At 42.5% G+C, this 22,424-nt stretch overlaps 1 protein-coding gene and 1 non-coding gene across 2 annotated transcripts; both read right to left on the bottom strand.

Moving 5' to 3' along the window:
- Positions 1-1,576: 1,576 nt before the first annotated feature.
- ef-1g (elongation factor 1 gamma) lies at positions 1,577-21,545 on the bottom strand (the record flags this gene model as incomplete). The annotated part of the gene is given in 12 exon segments (NM_001139763.1): positions 1,577-1,930; positions 2,361-2,485; positions 3,373-3,536; positions 3,538-3,545; positions 7,245-7,473; positions 7,978-8,107; positions 8,932-9,075; positions 10,420-10,562; positions 18,440-18,503; positions 18,917-18,997; positions 19,269-19,346; positions 21,517-21,545. Coding segments are annotated over 10 exon segments (933 nt in total). The 3' UTR covers positions 1,577-1,930; positions 2,361-2,485; positions 3,373-3,492.
- Positions 18,631-18,703, bottom strand: LOC123743268 (small nucleolar RNA SNORD36). The gene has a single exon (XR_006770076.1). It is a non-coding gene; the product is annotated as a small nucleolar RNA SNORD36 (small nucleolar RNA).
- Positions 21,546-22,424: the final 879 nt, after the last annotated feature.

Genomic DNA, 22,424 nt, shown 5'->3' with positions numbered 1-22,424 from the left:
CGACAAACTGTTCTTGTGCTGTTGCTTCCTTGCAACCGAGGACAGATTTTTATGTGCTACAGCACTCGGCGGTCCCGTGCTGTGAGCTTGTGTGGCCCTTGTTGCTCCTAGATGTTTCCACTTCACAATAAAAGCATCTACAGTTAACCCGGGTCAGCTCTAGCAGGGCAGAAATTTGACAAACTGACTTGTTGGAAAGGTGGCATCCTATGATGATGCCACGCTGAAAATCACAGAGCTCTTCAGTAAGGCCATTCTGTCAATGTTTGTCTATGGAGATTGCATGGCGGTGTGCTCGATTTTATGCAACGGGTGTGGCTGAAATAGCCGAATCCACTCATTTGAAGGGGTGTCCACATACTTTTGTATATAGAGTGTAGCAGGAAAAGGGTGGACCAACTGCATATTAATGCCCATGACATTGGAATGACTTAGTCATGTAGTGCATCTAATCCAAGGGGTTGTACGTCCCCTGGTGGACAAACAAAAATACTGCACCATCACCATTTTGACCCACCCATCTACCCCCCCCCCCCCCAAAAAAAAGTTTTGCTCATTTAAATACCAAAGCAACCATTTTGTAGCCTTTGTTTTGAAAGTAGCTCCAGACATGAATGACTTTATTTGACTAATTTAGAAACTTCTAAATCCTTTTGATGTATTCAGATGAAATCAAATTATTTTCATGTAGCACATAAAATGAATGCAAATTAAATCGTATACATTTTTTCTCAATACACCCTATGAGCCCTGGTCAAAAGTAGCACCCTCCTGAGTGGCGCAAAGGTCTAAGGCACTGCATCTCAGTGCTGGAGGTGTTACTACAGACCCTGGTTCAATTCCAGGCTTTATCACAACCAGCTGTGATTAAGGGGTTTCATAGGGCGGCGCAAAATCATCCCAGCGGTGTCTGGGTTTGGCCGTCATCGTAAATAATTATTTGTTCTTAACTGACTTGCCTAGTTAAATAAAAAAATGTAACCTTGAAGTATAGGGAATATGGCGCTACTTGGGACAGATCCACTGTATGCACAGCAGAATCCTAAGGTGGAGGGAAGGGAGAATCCTAAGGTGGAGGGAAGGGAGAATCCTAAGGTGGAGGGAAGGGAGAATCCTAAGGTGGAGGGAAGGGAGAATCCTAAGGTGGAGGGAAGGGAGAATCCTAAGGTGGAGGGAAGGGAGAATCCTAAGGTGGAGGGAAGGGAGAATCCTAAGGTGGAGGGAAGGGAGAATCCTAAGGTGGAGGGAAGGGAGAATCCTAAGGTGGGAGAATCCTAAGGTGGGAGAATCCTAAGGTGGGAGAATCCTAAGGTGGTGGGAGAATCCTAAGGTGGTGGGAGAATCCTAAGGTGGTGGGAGAATCCTGGGGAGAATCCTAAGGTGGAGGGAAGGGACTGGTACTCAGACTAAAACCTAAAGGAAATTCAGGCTTAAAAACAGGGTAAGCTAGGTGATGGGATACAACAAGGCCACAAAACAAAAATGATCTAAAGTAAAACAAGTCATCTACCATTACTTTTTTTTTTGGGGGGGGGGGGGGAATTCCATCACCAAAAAACAAATCCAGAAAATGGCATTGTGGAAAACATGTTTATTTGTCAACTCAAAACAACCACTTCTGTTGGGACCATTGAGACACAATCCACTCATACTGAAGATCAGTTAGAGAAGGTCCAAGTGCAGTTTAAGGTGGTTGAATGTCCTTAGGTTAAGGTGTTGATGTATAACGGCGGACGTATAGGGGTCATGGTGCCATCATCCTCCACGCTGCTCACTTGAAGCACTTGCCCTGGTTAAAGGGTTTTCCTACATGTTTGAATTCTCCCTCCCAAGCAAAATACTCCTTGACCATGGTCTTGGTTTCGTCGCTGTCGGGGTCCAGTTTGCGCCAGGCGTAAGACTCGTAATCGATCTGCCAGTCATCAGACAGCTACACAGGGAGAGAGAGATGATAGGTGGTCAACTGAACGCAAGCATACAATCATTGAATTCCCAACATTGGGACAGAAGAATGAACCTGTAGGGTTTATAAATGCTTGGTGAGACTAACAAGATCAGTTGTAGCACATGGTTCTCCAAGAGCACGTTTTCAATTCAGAAGTGCAGTAGACCTCCCAATTCTCTCTGATACCCTTAGGCCCAGTTCTCCAGACACAGATCAACTTCAGTCCAGGACTAAAAAGCTTGGTCAAGGGAACATTTAAATGTTTAATCCTGGTCTACGCTTAATATATGTCTGGGAAACCAGTCCCCAGTGTATCCCCAAGACTGTTCAGTCAACTTTATTATTCCACAGGGGAATAATGGACAAGAATTGTCTACTAAATGACCTTCCACCCCAAGGGGAATCAGAAACTCACAGTGAAAGCTAAATCCTGTCCTCTGAAGATCCAGATTCCAGAAATGCTACTGTCGTTGTTCCCGCCGAACAGGATCACGCTGGCAAAGCCGTTCTTGCGTAGTTTGTCAAGTCGCTGGAACATTCCTGAAAGATGAAGCAGCTCTCAGTACCCCCCAGACTCACAATATTACATTTTTGACAATAATTGCTACATGTGAAATCCTTGACGAAATACACAGCTGTATGCGGCGTGAAAAGTGAGATTAACATGAAAGTTAAACCTTTACTATCGAGTCGTCCCTACGAACTGTTGACATAACCATCACTTTACAGTACAACGTACATGGATCACACTACTTCTGAAATGATCAGCTGGAGTCTGATACGTGTGGAGCTATGATTCTCTGTATTCTACATCTCACCCATGAGGTTGCAGCTCATGAAGGTTGTGGATATGTGGCTGTCGAGCCTATGGGTGGCTGTCGAGCCTATGGGTGGGTGTAGAGCCTATGGGTGGGTGTAGAGCCTATGGGTGGGTGTAGAGCCTATGGGTGGGTGTAGAGCCTATGGATGGCTGTGGGTGTAGAGCCTATGGATGGCTGTGGTATGGATGGCTGTGGGTGTAGAGCCTATGGATGGCTGTGGTATGGATGGCTGTGGGTGTAGAGCCTATGGATGGCTGTGGTATGGATGGCTGTGGTATGAATGGCTGTGGGTGTAGAGCCTATGGATGGCTGTGGTATGGATGGCTGTGGTATGAATGGCTGTGGGTGTAGAGCCTATGGATGGCTGTGGTATGGATGGCTGTGGTATGAATGGCTGTGGTATGAATGGCTGTGGGTGTAGAGCCTATGGATGGCTGTGGTATGGATGGCTGTGGGTGTAGAGCCTATGGATGGCTGTGGTATGGATGGCTGTGGGTGTAGAGCCTATGGATGGCTGTGGTATGAATGGCTGTGGGTGTAGAGCCTATGGATGGCTGTGGTATGGATGGCTGTAGAGCCTATGGAAGGCTGTGGTAGGTATCTCACCCATGATGAGGTTGCAGCTCATGAAGGTCATGGTAAGCTCCTCGGGGTATTTGTACTCGCCGTACCAGATGGAGTAGCCCTCCTTGTCAAAGTGTTCCCAGAAGTGGGGCACGGCTACAGTCAGCGTGTCCTCGTTAGAGTACTTCCTCTTAAACTCGTCCATGACAAACGCACTGCAGGAAGGAGGAGGAGAGAGGAATCATGAGAACAGGGGGAGAGACTAGTCACCTAATAACTCAGAGGTTAATACACTGCTCAAAAAAATAAAGGGAACACTTAAACAACACAATGTAACTCCAAGTCAATCACACTTCTGTGAAATCAAACTGTCCACTTAGGAAGCAACACTGATTGACAATAAATTTCACATGCTGCTGTGCAAATGGAATAGACAATAGGTGGAAATTATAGGCAATTAGCAAGACACCCCCAATAAAGGAGTGGTTCAGCAGGTGGGGACCACAGACCACTTCTCAGTTCCTATGCTTCCTGGCTGATGTTTTGGTCACTTTTGAATGCTGGCGGTGCTTTCACTCTAGTGGTAGCATGAGACGGAGTCTACAACCCACACAAGTGGCTCAGGTGGTGCAGCTCATCCAGGATGGCACATCAATGCGTGCTGTGGCAAGAAAGTTTGCTGTGTCTGTCAGCGTAGTGTCCAGAGCATGGAGGCGCTATCAGGAGACAGGCCAGTACATCAGGAGACGTGGAGGAGGCTGTAGGAGGGCAACAACCCAGCAGCAGGACCGCTACCTCCGCCTTTGTGCAAGGAGGAGCAGGAGAAGCACTGCCAGAGCCCTGCAAAATGACCTCCAGCAGGCCACAAATGTGCATGTGTCTGCTCAAACGGTCAGAAACAGACTCCATGAGGGTGGTATAAGGGCCCGATGTCCACAGGTGGGGGTTGTGCTTACAGCCCAACACCGTGCAGGACGTTTGGCATTTGCCAGAGAACACCAACATTGGCAAATTCGCCACTGGCGCCCTGTGCTCTTCACAGATGAAAGCAGGTTCACACTGAGCACATGTGACAGACGTGACAGAGTCTGGAGACGCCGTGGAGAACGTTCTGCTGCCTGCAACATCCTCCAGCATGACCGGTTTGGCGGTGGGTCAGTCATGGTGTGGGGTGGCATTTCTTTTGGGGGCCGCACAGCCCTCCATGTGCTTGCCAGAGGTAGCCTGACTGCCATTAGGTACTGAGATGAGATCCTCAGACCCCTTGTGAGACCATATGCTGGTGCGGTTGGCCCTGGGTTCCTCCTAATGCAAGACAATGCTAGACCTCATGTGGCTGGAGTGTGTCAGCAGTTCCTGCAAGAGGAAGGCATTGATGCTATGGACTGGCCCGCCCGTTCCCCAGACCTGAATCCAATTGAGCACATCTGGGACATCATGTCTCGCTCCATCCACCAACGCCACGTTGTACCACAGACTGTCCAGGAGTTGGTGGATGCTTTAGTCCAGGCTGGGAGGAGATCCCTCAGGAGACCATCCACCACCTCATCAGGAGCATGCCCAGGCGTTGTAGGGAGGTCATACAGGCATGTGGAGGCCACACACTCTACTGAGCCTCATTTTGACTTGTTTTAAGGACATTACATCAAAGTTGGATCAGCCCGTAGTGTGGTTTTCCACTTTAATTTTGAGTGTGACTCCAAATCCAGACCTCCATGGGTTGATAAATTGTATTTCCATTGATTATTTTTGTGTGATTTTGTTGTCAGCACATTCAACTATGTAAAGAAAAAAGTATTTAATAAGATTATTTCTTTCATTCAGATCTAGGATGTGTTGTTTAAGTGTTCCCTTTATTTTTTTGAGCAGTGTATATACAGTGCATTCGGGAAAGTATTCAGACCCCTCAACTTTTTCCACATTCTTACTTTACAGCCGTACTCTAAAATGGATTAATTCAATTCATGTTTTTCCCTCATCCATCTACACACAACACCCCATAATGACAAAGCGAAAAACAGTTTAAAATATTATTAGTAATGTCCTGCAGTAATAGCCCCCTGAGACGAGTCCGTCAGGATAGACCTCAGTACTAGAGCCCACAGAGAGGAGTCCGTCAGGATAGACCTCAGTACTAGAGCCCACAGAGAGGAGTCCATCAGGATAGACCTCAGTACTAGAGCCCACAGAGAGGAGTCCATCAGGATAGACCTCAGTACTAGAGCCCACAGAGAGGAGTCCATCAGGATAGACCTCAGTACTAGAGCCCACAGAGAGGAGTCCATCAGGATAGACCTCAGTACTAGAGCCCAGAGAGAGGAGTCCATCAGGATAGACCTCAGTACTAGAGCCCACAGAGAGGAGTCCATCAGGATAGACCTCAGTACTAGAGCCCACAGAGAGGAGTCCATCAGGATAGACCTCAGTACTAGAGCCCACAGAGAGGAGTCCATCAGGATAGACCTCAGTACTAGAGCCCACAGAGAGGAGTCCATCAGGATAGACCTCAGTACTAGAGCCCACAGAGAGGAGTCCATCAGGATAGACCTCAGTACTAGAGCCCACAGAGAGGAGTCCATCAGGATAGACCTCAGTACTAGAGCCCACAGAGAGGAGTCCATCAGGATAGACCTCAGTACTAGAGCCCACAGAGAGGAGTCCATCAGGATAGACCTCAGTACTAGAGCCCACAGAGTCCGTCAGGATAGACCTCAGTACTAGAGCCCACAGAGAGGAGTCCATCAGGATAGACCTCAGTACTAGAGCCCACAGAGAGGAGTCCATCAGGATAGACCTCAGTACTAGAGCCCACAGAGAGGCGTCCATCAGGATAAACCTCAGGTTTTTAACCAAGTGGAGTATTCCAGAAAGCAGGATTATTATTCAACTAATTTATAGCCACATGTAATTTAGGATTTTATGGTTGATTAAAAGGGGATTTTTGGTTGTCAAAAGCGTGATTTTCCTGCGTTTTATATTTACACAAACACTGCAGTTCCACACTGAGGTTGGAATAACAGTGACATTTTGAACATATTAATGCCCTTTTAGTGTAGGAAGTGTTTGGGGAAAAAAAGCCTGAAATGTCAGCCTGTTTTGGTGTGATGGAGTTGTGGAGTTGTGGCCTGCCTGGTGACATCACCAAGCATTAAATTAGTTAATAAAACAATAAGAAAGAACTGCAAAACTCTCTGCCAATAACATCTCATCTGCCACCCACTCAAACATTCCTTGCTTGAGAAATTACTCTTTGCTACAAAGCTAGTTTTGTTCATTTTTGGCCCTTTCAATTGAAAACAAAATCACAGTAAGGTACTTAATTGTTACCCAGAAATGATTTGATATCGAGATAAAAACGGCAGCATTGGTCCTTTAAAAAAGAAAAAAAGCTACATATGTAGAAGATAATTACGCCATGATAATTTTAAGTCTATTCCTCAAAAACGATTCAGTTATTTCAAGCAACTTTGGACAGCTGGACAACTCAGTGATCCAGCCTTCTGGAACAGCCCCCAGTCCTCAAAGGTGTTTAAAAGAAGGTTAAAGATTGGCTTTTTTAAACGAACCAGAAAATCTATAGTTATTTCTGGTTGCTAATCAAAGTTACCTGGCTAACTCATTGATCCAGCTTTACAATATACCCCCTTTTTGAATCAATGAGTTAGCCAGCTAACTTGGATAAACAACCCAAAATAACTTTAGATTTTCTGGTTCATTAAGAAAGCTAAAGTTTTTTTTTTTTTTTTTTGCAGGGAGTCTCATTGATATCTATTTTATGAGGGAGCCCTACATCACCACAATTTATAAATATAACAATACAAATACACAAGATTACAAAAATTTGCTGGCTAACTCATTAATCCAGCTTCGCAAGTATAACCCTCAGGTCTGATGCATGTGGAAATATGATGTACCTCTTTGGCAGGTGAGCGAAAGGGTCCTTTGTTTTGGGTTCTGAAGCCAGAGCTGCTTCACACTCGTCCATTTCCTCCTCAGCAGGGGCAGCTTCCTTCTCTTCCTTCTTCTTCTTCTCCTTCTTCTCCTGAGGTTTGCTTGCCTCCTTTCCAGCTTTCTCTTTCTTGGGAGGGGTGTCTTTCTTGGGAAGGCCGTCTTTCTTGGGCTGCATGTCAGTGAACTTTTTGGCTGGAGAATAAAGACATTCAATAACAAATCCAGTGTAGTGTACTACACCGAGCGTTTCCTTGTGTTTGCATCTTTCAACATGAAAACAAACGTTAGTACCATTAGACCACAATATTAGCATACATCAGTGCTTGAAGAGGGACGTACAGGCACAGCTCATAATATATCAACTATTGTCCCAGGTCTTCTAGTCAGATTATTGTAGATTGGGTCTACTTTAACCTGTGCCAAAGTCCTGTGTCATTCTCCCAAGGATTAGATTTCACAACGAGGGGGAGGCCTCTGTCATGATAGTACGGTCTTGGGTGGGTGACAAATTACTTGATATAAACCTTTCAAATCTTCTCCATGAAAACAAACTCCCAATTATTTTTCATTTAGACATCTATCAAAATGTGTCAAATGTGCAGAAAATCCAACACGATGCATCAAAGAAAACAAAATGTTTTATATAATGGAACTAGAACACGTGGAAGAATCCCTTCTTCTACAGTTGGTCCTTACGATCAAACTGAGCCATCTTGTCGCAGAGCTTGACCTCTCCGAGCACGGTCTTGAACTGGGGCTGGTTCACGCAGGTCTGGAACCAGCGGGTCACGTTGGGGAAAGGTTGGCGGAAGGAAGGCTCAAGGACCTACAGGAGGAGGAGAGGGACAATTAAAAGACACGCGGACAGCTCCACTACTCTAAACAAAAGATGCAGCATTTAGGCTAATGTTTCCCATACATTGGTCAAGTTTGTAGATAGAGGTGATATGTGTAGTCATACGGGTTCTGCCTCGAGGAATGACTAGAGAAATACTAACCTAGGCTAAGTCATAAGACATCAAAGCCATATCGGCCAGTTTCCCGGACCCAGATTAAGCCTAGTCCTGGATTCAAAACCCTTTCATTCTTTTTTTTCCCAATCTCCATTGAGTGTGTTTTAGGGTTATACTGTCTCTGGTAAACCATCCTGAATGGAACACTAGTCTGTTCTAGTCCATCACTAGGGTTACCGTCTCTGGTAAACCATCCTGAATGGAACACTAGTGTGTTCTAGTCCATCACTAGGGTTACTGTCTCTGGTAAACCATCCTGAATGGAACACTAGCGTGTTCTAGTCCATCACTAGGGTTACTGTCTCTGGTAAACCATCCTGAATGGAACACTAGTCTGTTCTAGTCCATCACTAGGGTTACTGTCTCTGGTAAACCATCCTGAATGGAACACTAGTGTGTTGTAGTCCATCACTAGGGTTACTGTCTCTGGTAAACCCTAATGGAACACTTCTCTATATAAAGTGCACTTAATAGGGAGCCAATTTGAGACACAGCCTATGTTAGTTAACTGAAGCAAAATGTGTGCAGTTCAAGAGGTACTTTGAGGAATGGATATGGAAACGCCCACCTAGACTAAGTCAGAGGACATGAAGCCCCTAGGTATTTGTTGTCATAACAGTAAAACAGAATATCAAACCTGTTTATAGAGCCAGATCATGCTGCAGGCCACGCTGATATCAGCCAGGCTGACTCTCTCTCCAACCAGGAAGGTCCTGGTGTTGAGGTGATGGTTGAGGACAGACAGAACCTTCTTTACCTCCTCCTTGGCCTGCTCTGTTGCCTGGGGGGGGGACGGGACGACGCAATGCATTACATTTACAATGGATACATTACATTGTGCAAGTCTAGAGGCTACAGGGTGAGAGACATAGCAACGATTTGAGCATTGAGCAGAGTAACCTTTAACCAGAACAGATAAGTTAGCTCCTAAGACACTTAGCATTAGTCACCTAAACACATTTCTATGTTATACTACCAGTGTGAAGTTACGTTGATCATTTTAAAATGTTCATGCAGCACATCTCAGATGATTGCTATAGTATGTGACTTAATGTATCTCTCACAACACCTAGAGAATGTTAACAGCAATACAGACTATGGGTGTGAACGTTACAACCAAATTGGGATGGTTAGCACACCCCCCCCCCCCCCCAAAATGTAAGATCACAGTGGAGATATCTGTGTTATAGCCCAAATAGACGATAGGCTATGAAGGCCTGGAGAAAGTTTACATTAAATAACTTCTAGAATAATGTAAATAAAACTAGAGGAAGAGGTGAACTTTAAAACTACTTTGGTAAATTTGTAGGTAAATATTATTAGTTATGTCCTGCAGTAATATCCCACAGGGTTAAAGAGAGGAGTCCGTCATGATAGACCTCAGTACTAGAGCCCCCTCAGAGAGGAGTCCGTCATGATAGACCTCAGTACTAGAGCCCCCCGCAGAGAGGAGTCCGTCACGATAGACCTCAGTACTAGAGCCCCCCAGAGAGGAGTCCATCAGGATAGACCTCAGTACTAGAGCCCCCCCAGAGAGGAGTCCGTCACGATAGACCTCAGTACTAGAGCCCCTCAGAGAGCAGTCCGTCATGATAGACCTCAGTACTAAAACCCCCCAGAGAGCAGACCTCAGTATTCAGATGTTTAACAAAACAAATAGCATTTGTACCCAGTGGAATATTCCAGAAAGCAGGATTTCTGCAAACAGCTAGTCTGTCTTTTTTTTTAGCATGTTGTGGCGAAAATAAATCCGTATTAGACTAATGCTAAATCGCTAGTTAGCTGGCTAGCTAATACAATGTACTGAGTCAGAGCACACTTAGCTAGGCAATATAGCCTGATACCAGTGCTGCTGTAGGCTTATATTAGCATGTTGCTTGTGCAACATTATCTTCTAAATCAGGGAGAATTAGGCAAATGCATGAATTTGTTAGCTAGCTACATAAAGTAAGCGAAAAATAATAAATATTTTGCTGATAAACAATCTGAGTGGCTGGTAGATTAATTTAGATTAAAAAGGTTAATTTCCCACAATGGTTGTGATATCTGATCATCTACAGTGTAATTCCAGTAGCTGGAAAGCACCCAGAAAGACCATCAGTATACAGTGATAAACAGTACATACCTGTTTGTTGAACTGCATGATTCCCAAGGTAGGGAAGACCCACGCAGAGGCTGGAGGGATAATTTCAGCATCAGCAAAGCTTACCCACTGAAGCACCTGGGACTGGGCCTGGGGACTGCTGCCACGCAGGGCCTCATTGCTCACTGGAGGAGAAGACAGTACATACGATGAGAATGTGGGCACAGATCTTAACAAGGTAATGCCGTCCCAAAGGGCAGTGAATCCAAGTAAAGTGCTGCATGATCTGTATCTTTTCGATCCATGTTTACAACAACAACAAAAAAAGGTGGATATGGCGATTTGGTGGACATTCCAGCCCCATTGGCCTTAGAAAACACAGTCCAGTCATGACTTGTATCAAGGATCAGAGCAGATACTCTACCAGTAGGGCTTTCCCACTGAAGCACTGCTGTTACTCCTTATAAAACACGACAGTGCTGTACCAGGGAAATTGAGTCTCCAATCCTAAGGATGGAACTACTAACTTGGGTCAAGAGCATGTCAACCATCTAAACAGTTGCCATTGATAAGGAAAAAGATTCAAGTGTTATGTTAACTGTTTGCTAACAGTAGTAGTCCCACCCCCTTCAATGATTTCAGCATTTAAGCATAAGAGTTTAACACCGCCATCTCGCACAGTAGAAGAATAGAAACTCGCTTTGTTTTACTTTAACAATACACTTCAGGTGATAAAATTTTACAGTAGTTTTCCTATTCAAATCTGGATCCTGAGACGCAGTTAGCGTTAACGCTGGGACCGCTGATATATGTCCAGGGATCCTAGCTCAAACAAGGTGGTAATACATTGGCAAAGCAGCTAGCCTAGCTGCTAGCTATAAAGCTAGACAACCTGGGCTACTATTGCTGGATACCAAGCACGCTAAGCTGGATACCAAGCACGCTAAGCTGGATACCAAGCACGCTAAGCTGTTAGCCCTTGTGGCTAGGACCACCGATTTCAATTTGTCTCGGTTTAAAGATCACCGATTTATAGAGTTTTCTGCTGGCGTGTCTCATTTCACGGAGTGAATAGAGGGCTCGTCCTACTATCACGCCTCCGAAAAAAGACGAGGATTACATCTCTGCTGGGAAGGTACATGAACTCTTGGAGAAGCAGAAAGTTTCCGATAAGGAAATGATACTTCAGCAGGAAAATAACTTTAAAAGCTTCATACAAACGATAATGGATTCTACCAACGGCTGGATGACCTAACTAAAGATGTACAAGACATTAAAACAAGCCTTCAGTTCACACAGAAGGATGTGGATGTATTGAAAACCACACAGGATACACTTTCCAGAAATTGTTCCTCTATGCGGAATGAAATCACCAGTCAGGGAGGGTCTCCAGAACATGTCTGGGAAGGCTGATTACCTGGATGGAGAATCCAGGAGTAATCATCTTGTAATAGATGGAATCCAGGAGCGCCGAAGTGAGACATGGGCTGAATCAGAGGTCAAAGTTCAAAAGCTGTTTTTTTTTTATGAGGAGCGACAATTGGATCAACAGGTAGAGCTGGAACGTGCTCACCGGTCTAGGAAACCAGGGGTCACTAGTGGTGAGAATGGAGCCAGACCCAGGCCAATTGTAGTGACATTCCTCAGGTTCAAGGATAAGCTTGCAGTCTTTGAAAAAGCCAAACGCCTTAAAAGGTTCCTTCATCTTCATCAATGAGGATTTCTCAGATTCAGTCCGTCAAAGAAGAAAGGAACTAATACCAGCCATGAAGGCTGCAAGAGAACGAGGTGACACAGCACATCTGAGGTATGACAAACTGACTGTTCACCCTCCCTCCCATGGGAGTTAGGAGGAGCGACAGACGAGTAATTTCAGCCCCGCATAAACACACTGAGTATCTCTCTCAGATTCCAACTACTGATTTATGTTTGGACATATACTGTAAATCTACCAAAGAAAGGTCTGTTAATTGCTCACTTGAATATACGCAGTTTAAAGGAACAAAATTCATGAAATATACTGTCTAGTGCAGTCAAACAATATTCATGTATTGGTAATATCAGAGACTCACTTGGGACTCTTCTTTTGAGGATGCTGAGATCTCTATACATGGATACAATTTGTTCAGGAGGGACAGACATAGATATGGGGGTGGAGTTGCAGTTCACATCCAGAGTCATATTCCAATAAAACAACGTACGGACTTAATGTTGAATGGATTAGAGGCGCTATGGGTACAGGTGTATTGACCACATTTAAAACCTATACTAGTTGGTTGCTGCTATAGGCCACCTAGTGCTGATGTGAAATATCTTGATGGAATTTGCAAAATGTTGGATAAGGTATCTGATGAAAATAGGGAAATATATTTTTTGGGGAGATACGAATATGGATTTTTTTGAATACAAACTGTCCGAAGATTCTGTTGCAACTGAATGTAACCTGACCCAAGTTATGACATTACCAACCAGAGTGTTCACTAATAGGTCTGGTATTACACCATCAACTTGTATCGATCACATTTTTACTAACATGGCTGAACGTTGTTCTAAAGCTGTATCAGTTGCACTAGGTTACAGTGATCATAACTTGGTTGAACTCACAAGGAAAACTAAAATACCAAAGTCTGGCCCTGAAATAAATCTACCGCAGGTCCTACAGAGGGTTCAAATCAGGACTCATTTGTGGATGAGATTAAGAATGTTCAATGGTTAGAAGTGTGTTGTAAGGATGATCCTGAAATGTCACTAAATTTGTTTATGAAATTATTTACGAGTATAGCTGATAAGCACGCCCCTTTAAGAAAATGCACTGTGAGGTCAAACGGTGCCCCGTGGATTGATGATGAGCTGAGAAATTTAATAATTCAACTTGATGCCAGAAAAGTAGCAGATAAATCTAGTACTTTGTTTGATGAGCAAAGTTATTGTAAATTAAGAAATCTTGTGACCATCTAAACAAAGGAAAGAAGAAGGGATTCTATCAGCACAAAATTGATGAAGTAAAGGGTGATGGGGGAAAAAAATGGAGAACGTTGAACGCTATTACGGGTAGGGAAATTCAAACATGTCTGCCTCTTTTATTGAATCAGAGGGTATATTTATTACAAAACCACACTACATCGCAAACTACTTTAATATTTAACAGGCAAAGTGGACAAGTTGAGGAATGCTATGATTCCAACTGATGGCTCCATGGCCATATACCCTTATAAAAGATTGTATCATGAAGGAGAAGCTGCAGGTTTGAATTTCGACAAGTAGAAAGGGAAGACGTTGATAGGATGCTGTTGTCTCTTTCAGATGACAAGGCACCTGGTACAGATAATCTGGACACCAATTTGCTTAGAATCTCTCATATTTTTAATAAGTGCTTGATGTATGGGGTGTGCCCAGAAGTCTGGCAAGAGTCAAAGGTTATTCCACTACCTAAGGATAAAAAAAATCTGCATTCACTGGTTCTAATAGTCAGCCTATAAACTTGCTGCCTGTGTTAAGTAAATTATATCTGTACAAATCAAGGATTATTTCTCATGTAGTGGTCTGATAACTGGTTTCCAGTATGCATACAAAGAAGGGCATTTTGCGAGTACGGCCTTAGCACAAATGACAGATGATTGGTTAAAGAGTATGAATGATAGGAAGTTAGTTGGTGCAGTGTTGCTGGATTCCAGTGCTGCTTTCTATGTAATTAATCATGAACTGTTACTAGGAAAACTCAAATGTTATGGTTTTAAGGATGCAGCTCTATCCTGGATGGAAAGCCATCTATCCAAGAGAAGGCAAAAAGTGTTCTTTAATGGTAGCTTTTCAAATAGTAAAGACATACACTGTGGTGTTCCTCAAGGAATCTGCCTAGGCCCACTTCTCTACTTTTCTAATGATTTACCTTCAGTAATGAACAAAGCAAGAGTGGTAACATATGCTGATTACTCTAGAACGTATAGCGCAACATCAGAATTTAATGAGCTAACAGACATACTGAGCAGTGAACCAAGAATGGTGTCTGAGTGGGTTGATATGAACAAATTGGTGTTGAACATTTCTAAAACTAAATGTATTGCATTTGGTTCTAGATATATGCTTGCTGACGATCCCCAATTGAATTTGTTGATGAATAGAACACATGTAGAGCAAGTGAAAAAAACTAAACTACAAGGTGTCATATTGGATGCAGCTTTATCATGGTCAGAACATATAGATAACATTGTTATTAAGATGGGTAAGGGAATTACTGTTGCAAAAATTCTCTCAGAATATGTAACATCTAGCACTCTGTATCAGGTGATTCAATCCCTGGTCCTATCACACTTAGAGTACTGTCCAGTTATATGGTCAATCCCTGGTCCTATCACAATTAGAGTACTGTCCAGTTATATGGTCAATCCCTGGTCCTATCACAATTAGAGTACTGTCTGGTTATACGGTCATCTGCAGCAAAGAACGATATAAAAAAACCTCCAAATGGTTCAAAACAGGGCAGCCAGATTATCTCTTCATTACTCTAACTGAATGAATATTATTAAAATGCATCAGAATCGCATGGCTTCAAGTTAAAAACAAATTTTACAGGCCTCAACCCACCTCCATTCTCTACTAGACACTACAGGAGAGGACACTACCGAGTCACTACGGAGGGAGTGAGCCACTGCAGGCTCAGCCTCGATGACGGTCTGCATAAAAACTATTGAGATTAGATTTTTTTTATAAATGTCACGTGGATTTTGGGTATGCATTTTTGATGATAGCAGATCTAGCTATGCATATCAGATATTGATAATGAGACCTCTGGTTTGATATTGGCTAAACAGGCTTGGGTCGAGTCCCAATTCTCTCCAACCTTGTTAAATCCATGTGAGAAAGTGTGCAAATGTACACTGGAAGAAGGATGGAGAATGGGGCTGAAGACCAAGGTTGCATCCCCAGACAAACACCCGATGCAGCCAATATTCAGGTGATGAATTAGGGCAGTTGGAAACCTAACCCTGCATGAGGGCAGCTATCGAGGAGGACGAGGGTAGCTGGCCACCCGTCTGCAGGTAGCCTAGTGGTTAGAGCGTTGGGCCAGTAACCGAAAGGTTGCTGGTTCGAATGCCCCAAGCTGACAAAATAAAAAATCTGTCGTTCTGCCCCTGAACAAGGCACTTAGCCTACTGGGGAACAGTGGGTTGTCAATGTAAATAAGAATTTGTTCTTAACCTCACTAGGGTAGGGGGCAGCATTCGGAATTTTGGTTGAAAAGCGTGCCCAAAGTAAACTGCCTGCTACTCAGGTCCAGAAGCTAGGATATGCATATAATTGGTAGATTTGGATAAAAAAACACTAAAGTTTCCAAAACTGTTAAAATAATGTCTATGAGTATAACAAAACTGATATGACAGGCAAAAACCTGAGGAAAATCCATCCAGGAAATGCTTTTATTTTGAATTGGCTGTTTTTCCATTGAAAGCGTATCAACCATACAAAGACTTATGACCCAGTTCACAATCTCTATGGCTTCCACAACATGTGGCCAGTCTTTAGGCATCGTTTCAGGCCTTTCTCTGAAAAATGAGGGAGAAACAGCACTTTCAATGGGAGGACAGTGGAAATTTCCAGACATGAGTCCAGCGTGTGACCGGGAGCGTGCGACCGGGAGCGTGCCTTTCTTGTTTTTCCTTTTCTATTGAAGTTATTGTCCGGTTGAAATATGATCGATTATTTATGACAAAAACAACCTTGAGGATTGATTATAAACATCGTTTGACATGTTTCTACGAACTTTTATGGTACTTCTTACATTTTTCATCTGTGTGTTGTGAACGCGCTTTGTTCCATTGGATTACTGAACAAAACGCACCAACAAAAGGTTGGTTTTAAGACATAATCGAACAAAACAAACATTTATTGTGTAACATGGAGTCTTGGGAGTGCAACCATATGAGGATCAAAGGTAAGGGATACATTTTATCGCCATTTCTGACTTGTTACTCCTCTTCTTGGCTGCTAACTGTTTAATGATTTGTCTGCTGGACGCTGTTCTCAGATAATCGCATGGTTTGCTTTCGCCGTAAAGCCTTTTTGAAATCTGACACAGCGGTTGGATTAACAAGAAGTTTATCTTTAAGCTGGTGTATAACATTTTTACCTTTTATGTATGTTTATTATGAGAATTTGTTTTGTTGAGTTTCACGCTCCGCAATTTCACCGGATGTTGTTTGAGACAGTGGATTACTGAACAAAACGAGCTAACAAAACTGAGGTTTTTGGATATAAAGAGGGACTTGATCGAACAAAACGAAAAATGTTGGGGTAACTGGGAGTTTTGTGAGTAACCATATGAAGATCAAAGGTAAGTGATAAATTTTATCGCCATTTCTGACTTTTGTTACTTGTCTGGTTACTGTTTAAATGATTTGTCTGCTGGGTGCTGTTCAGATAATCGCATGGTTTGCTTTCGCCGTAAAGTCTTTTTGAAATCTGACACTGTGGTTGGATTAACAAGAAGTTAATCTTTAAACCGATGTATAACACTTGTATGTTTCATGAATTTTTATAATGAGTATTTCTGTTTTTGAATTTGGCGCTCTGCAATTTCACTGGACGCTAGCGTCCCACACCCCCTAGAGAGGTCAACTGACTTGCCTAGTTAAATAAAAGTTAAATAAATTTAAAAAAATGTAAGGATCAAAACAATCCATCTTCAGGCACTTTTAGTCCACAGAAAATGTAGAAGGGCTAGAGTACATAACGCCTAGTGTCCAATTGAACTAGCTTCAGGTCTTAACTGTAAATTAAATATGATTATTTTAGGGCTAGAGTACATAACGCCTAGTCCCAATATAGTGCACTACTTTAGACCAGGGCCATATTCCCTATATAGTACACTACCGTATGGACAATGTTCCCTCTAAGATGAGTTCGCAGATGAAATATCTGCCCCCCCACCCCACCCACAGAGAAGCAAGAGATTAGAAAATGGAGTGAAGTTCAGAGTTTTCCCCCATTAGTTAACACTATCAACATGTCCCTTTACTGTGGGAATTGTGATTGAATCAACGCAATATTAGTCAGTTTCAATCCAACATACTGAAACAAAACTACACAAGACTTAGTACGCAAAGCTAATTACGCAAAAGATTTTGGGTTGTAGGCAGAACGAATCGGAATAGAATTCTATTGAGCAACTAAGCATGTACTCTACAGACCGGTGTGCCATAACCAATCAGAGCTGCAGTAGGCCTATATGCAAATAGACCAGTGCCATATATGGATCTGTGTCATTTACTTAGAACTGGACTGTGTTTACAGCATGAGCAGTTGTGAGTAGATGTGCTTGTTTTGAGATCAAAGGAAGAGCTGCATGTAGCCACATGCACATTTTGTTCATATCCTTTGCTACTTTGAGTTATTAGCCCAGTTATAGATAATTTGTAGTCAGCAATGGTGGAGTGGTTGCTTCCAACAAGAACACAAAACGTGTGCATTTCTAGCCATCTTTGAAAAGCGAGTCAGGTAAAGAGCTTTTTCTTTTGCCTCAAAGGGGAAGTGATTTATTTTGAGACAGGCTTGAATGAGCCAAGTAGCCAATAGGCAGAGAGTAGCATACATTCTCTGATTCTCTGTAATAATGGTATGGGAATAATGCATTTTATTTTGTTTCTTGCATCAACTACAACATTTTTCAGTCACCTCCTTATCTGAAGGACAAGTGGATAATCAGGTTAATGTCAGGCTCTGCATGTGTTTTTTTTCAAAAGTCTCATGGAATGTTGGCCTACATTGAACACCCCACATTGGCTGCTACTGTAGGCTGAATGATAGAATAGCTATTTCCATGTTAAAATGTTATGGGATGGATGGCCACTAACTTAAAGCTGGTACAGCCTGTGTTCACGGTAAACGCACACCGGAAGTTGCACAGAATTTTCACAACGTTCCAAGTTTGCGCTCAGCAGACCTGACTTTTGAGCGAACACTGCCCTATGGCACCTGGGTCAACAGTAGTGCACTATATAGAGAATAGGGTCCCATTTGTCTACTCCAGACTCAGAAAAAGACGGGATGTGAAAAGCAGACTTACGGTAGTGAGCAATGGCATTACTCTCGAAAAGACAGAAGCCGTCATCGCCCTGAAAAGCTGGAACCTGGCGAGGGGGAACAGTTTAAAAAGGAAAACAGAGTCAGTCATTTATTTATTTGATTAATTGGGAGTCCCTTTTCAACACCTGTCCCTAGTTGGGAGACACCAACCAATAGCCAATGTTTACATCTGATGCTCAGGGTTAAAAAGCTCAATAAAACTTCATGATTATTTCAGGTGAAGAAATTCAAAACATCATTGCATCATACAAACTATTTTTGGGAATATAGCGCTGCTAACACAGACAATACAACATCTTATCATCCAAGTTCAAGGATGTGTACAAGGTAAACCATGGCAGTATCCCAAGTGGCACCCTATTTCCTATATAAGACCCTGGTCAAAAGTAGTGCACAGTGTAGGGAATAGGGTGCTATTTCAGATGGATCACATTACAAAATGGATACAGAAACTGACCTTGCCCAAGGGGAAGTTGTTGAGGAAGGCGGGGGTACGGTTCGTCTGCCCGAAGGTGAAGGCAGGGGCGCTGCTGGCCACCTTAAGAGAGACGAGATGATACTTTATTCATCCCAAGAGAAATTAGGCTGCGTTTACTCAGGCAGTCCAATTCTTATCTTTTGCCCAATAGAGCTGATCGGTCAAATTACAAATTGGTGGCAAATGATCTGAATTGGGCTACTTGTGTAAACAGAGTTACGTTGTCATCGTTACAGCCGTAGTAAAAACAATATAAATACAACATTTAATAACAAATCACAGGGCAATAAGAATAAATAAATATGATACGGTAGGTTTAAACATGTAGTACCTTGAGGCGTGCACCGCTGTACTGGGCTGCAATTTGAGCCTTGAAGGCTCTCCAGTTCTCTGGATACGTGTACAGAGTCTACGGAAGGGAGGAGAGAGAGAACCATCACAACTATATTAAATGGGGAAGAAAAACCCTGTACACAGTAGTGCTTCTAGATCCAGGTAGTGGTTTAGGCAGGAACTACTAGTAGAATCACTTACTAGTAGAATCACTAGTAGTTACATAACTAGTGGTTTCTAACAGTACCTTGTCAGCTTGGGGATTTGAATTTGCAACCTTTCGATTACTAGTCCAACGCTCTAACCACTAGGCTACCCTGCAGCCTCAAGTTAAATAAAATACTTAAATAAAAGGCAAATAAAAAAAATTCAATTGTATTTTAATAATTTAGCATACGCCTTTCATATTAATGCCAAATTCCTGTTCTTTTTTCAACGATTTCTCACAAAAACAAGCCCATCTCTGTAAAATGTCAACGGAGCACTGAGCGTACAGCAAGCTTTTTATTTTCATAGCCTTTTGCATTGAATTCAGCTCGTGTCATGTTAATTCAGCGACCTGAGGAAACAACTTTGCAGACGTTAACCACAACATGTAAAATCCTCAAGACTGTGAGAAAGCAGCGCCGCTCTGTGATTATTAACGTTTGTATTAGGTTACCAAATTCTACTTTTTTTTTTATATATAATGTTGATGAGTTAGAGAAAGATGGCACTCAACAATTCAGAACATGAATAATTATATTTGTCTTGGTAAAAAATGTATTTTATAACACAAAGAAGTGAAATTTAATGAAATCTGGTTTTCAACCACTTGGGGCAGTGTGTAGACACCCTACAGTATGGGACAGTTTTCCCAGCCACAGATAAAAAGCCTAGTCCTACTTTGGGCTGTTACGGTCACTGGTCAGGAGTCATGACCGCAGTCAAATACCAAATTTGGGGAAAATAATTTTCACCATTAAAAAAAAAACCTTTATAATAATGCACTAAAAGGCATCACATTTGCAGTCTATTTTGAGAATTAGTGTTCCAGCAAATTGATAGCATTTTGGAAAATGTGCACTTATAGCCTACTGTCCTGTGCTCATTGCTGCGCTTATAATGTGAAGAAATAGCCTAATAGTTTACCAACATTTTAAGCTAATGCTACTTCCTTATGATGTGCCCTGCGTTTCGCCAGTGGTAAACAGCCTGCTGCAGCCCGATTGGCTGAAGTCAATACGCAACATCCGAGACTTGCATTCCTAGATATTAGTCACGGAATGGATGTTTTATGTGCTAACCACGGGGGATAGGGGCGTATAGCCAGCTGAATACATTAACTTTGGACGGTAAGATGAAACGACTGAATATCGCCATCTGTCAGGCTTTGGGCTAGCCTAGAAGCTGATTGCTGGTAAAAACATTTTTAATAATGCATAGCCAAAATACATCAGGGGGATGTCAGTAAAACAGCTTAACTATTTGTTTGCAATTCCAGTGCCAAAAATGTATTCCTAATATCTCACAACAGCTATAGAACAAGCAACCCACTTAGACCCTTGGTGTTGGGAATGTACAGGATATGTAAGCCTTATCGGCCGATATGTTTATTATTACAACCAATGCAGGCAGAGGTTACACCCCTTTAAATTTCACTTCCTTGCATTGGCTACTGAGCTTCCTAAAGTCAAAGTTATGCCAAGTCATTAAGGCACATCACTTGCGGATCACAAAGATGCTTTGGCTATCAAAATGAATATCCTGCATTGGTAGTGGCTTACCCCCAAAGTTGACCACAATCCTATCCAAACAGCAAACAAACTAGTTAATTTGATACCTACTTTCCATTAGGTACCTAGCTAATTAGCTAAGTAGCCACAAGTATGCTACCCAGAGACTCTGGATGGCAATATTTGGATACTTTGCAAATAAAAGCTGTAAATAAGCCATGACACGCGGGAGGTACAAAATCGAGAGCAAGTAATTTCATTCATTATTCGTCACGAACTCTGAAGAACCCAACGTGGCACAAGGTACGGAAAGAGGCGTCATTTTACCATCGCAAATGCTATTATGCTGCATCGTCAAGGAATACTTTATGAGAGGTAAAAATAAACATAGCAATGACGTTTAAAGTGGCTAAATGTGTCAGATATACTAAAGGGTAATGGATAAGTGGACGGATGGGGGCGATTTTGTACAGATGGTTGCTGAAAAGCAAATAACAATTAAGTGACAAGGCATCTCTCCATCTTACTCACCCCTGCCGCCATCTTTAGGACGAGAGAAAGGAAGAAACAGGGCGCGCACCAGTGACGTATTTACTGCCTGTTGGGGCGCGTCGCTGAAATCAAACGTCGACTGAAAATGCTGAAAATAAATGGCATTTTGCCCAAAAAAAGAAAATATGAGCTGTGTTTTAATACCCATACTATTATACGGTATACTTGAGTATATACTACATACTATTGGTATACTACATACTGTTAGTTGTTTTGAGTATACTGTAAGCGAACACTGTAACTAGCACTTCGCCTGTTTACCGGAAGTTGATGCTGTTGCTATGCAACCTCTTGCGAGTTTGTTTGGGTAACATATTACCAGCTACAGGTTTTACGATTTCGCGTGTGTTCATAAATTCAATCTGGAATGCCAGTTCGTATAGTTCGCTCTAGGATAGTTCAGACCATTTTACTCGCCCCAGCAAGCTGTTTTCATGTTATCAGACGTTCTCTCTGAACTATCCTCCTGAACATCTCTCTCTGATTCGGAGTAGATGGCCAGAATTAACAATTTCCATTGTCAAGTCCGTGTTAGCATATAGTTAATATGGCAAGTTCGACGTATTATTAGCCAACTAACGATATATATATATATATATCGTTATATAATTTAACCTTTATTTAACTAGGCAAGTCAGTAAAGAACAAGTTCTTATTTAAAATCAAATAACGGCCTAAGAACAGTTGGTAGAACGACGATTTTTACCAACTGTCAGGTCGAGTCGGGTATTCGATCTAGCAACCTTTCGGTTACTGGCCCACTAGGCTAACTAGCAAACATAACGGTAAATACTGCTGTAATGCTATGCTGTACGTAAGGATAGCGTAGCTAACAAATTGTCAGCCAAAATAACGTGTAATGTAAGTTATTTGAAAAGTTATTACTT

This window comes from Salmo salar, chromosome 05 (assembly GCF_965601325.2).
Source record: "Salmo salar chromosome 05, fSalSal1, whole genome shotgun sequence".
In the NCBI taxonomy this organism is placed as follows: domain Eukaryota; kingdom Metazoa; phylum Chordata; class Actinopteri; order Salmoniformes; family Salmonidae; genus Salmo; species Salmo salar.
Note: the sequence above shows the minus strand (reverse complement) of the source record. Positions and strands in the feature narration are given on the sequence as shown.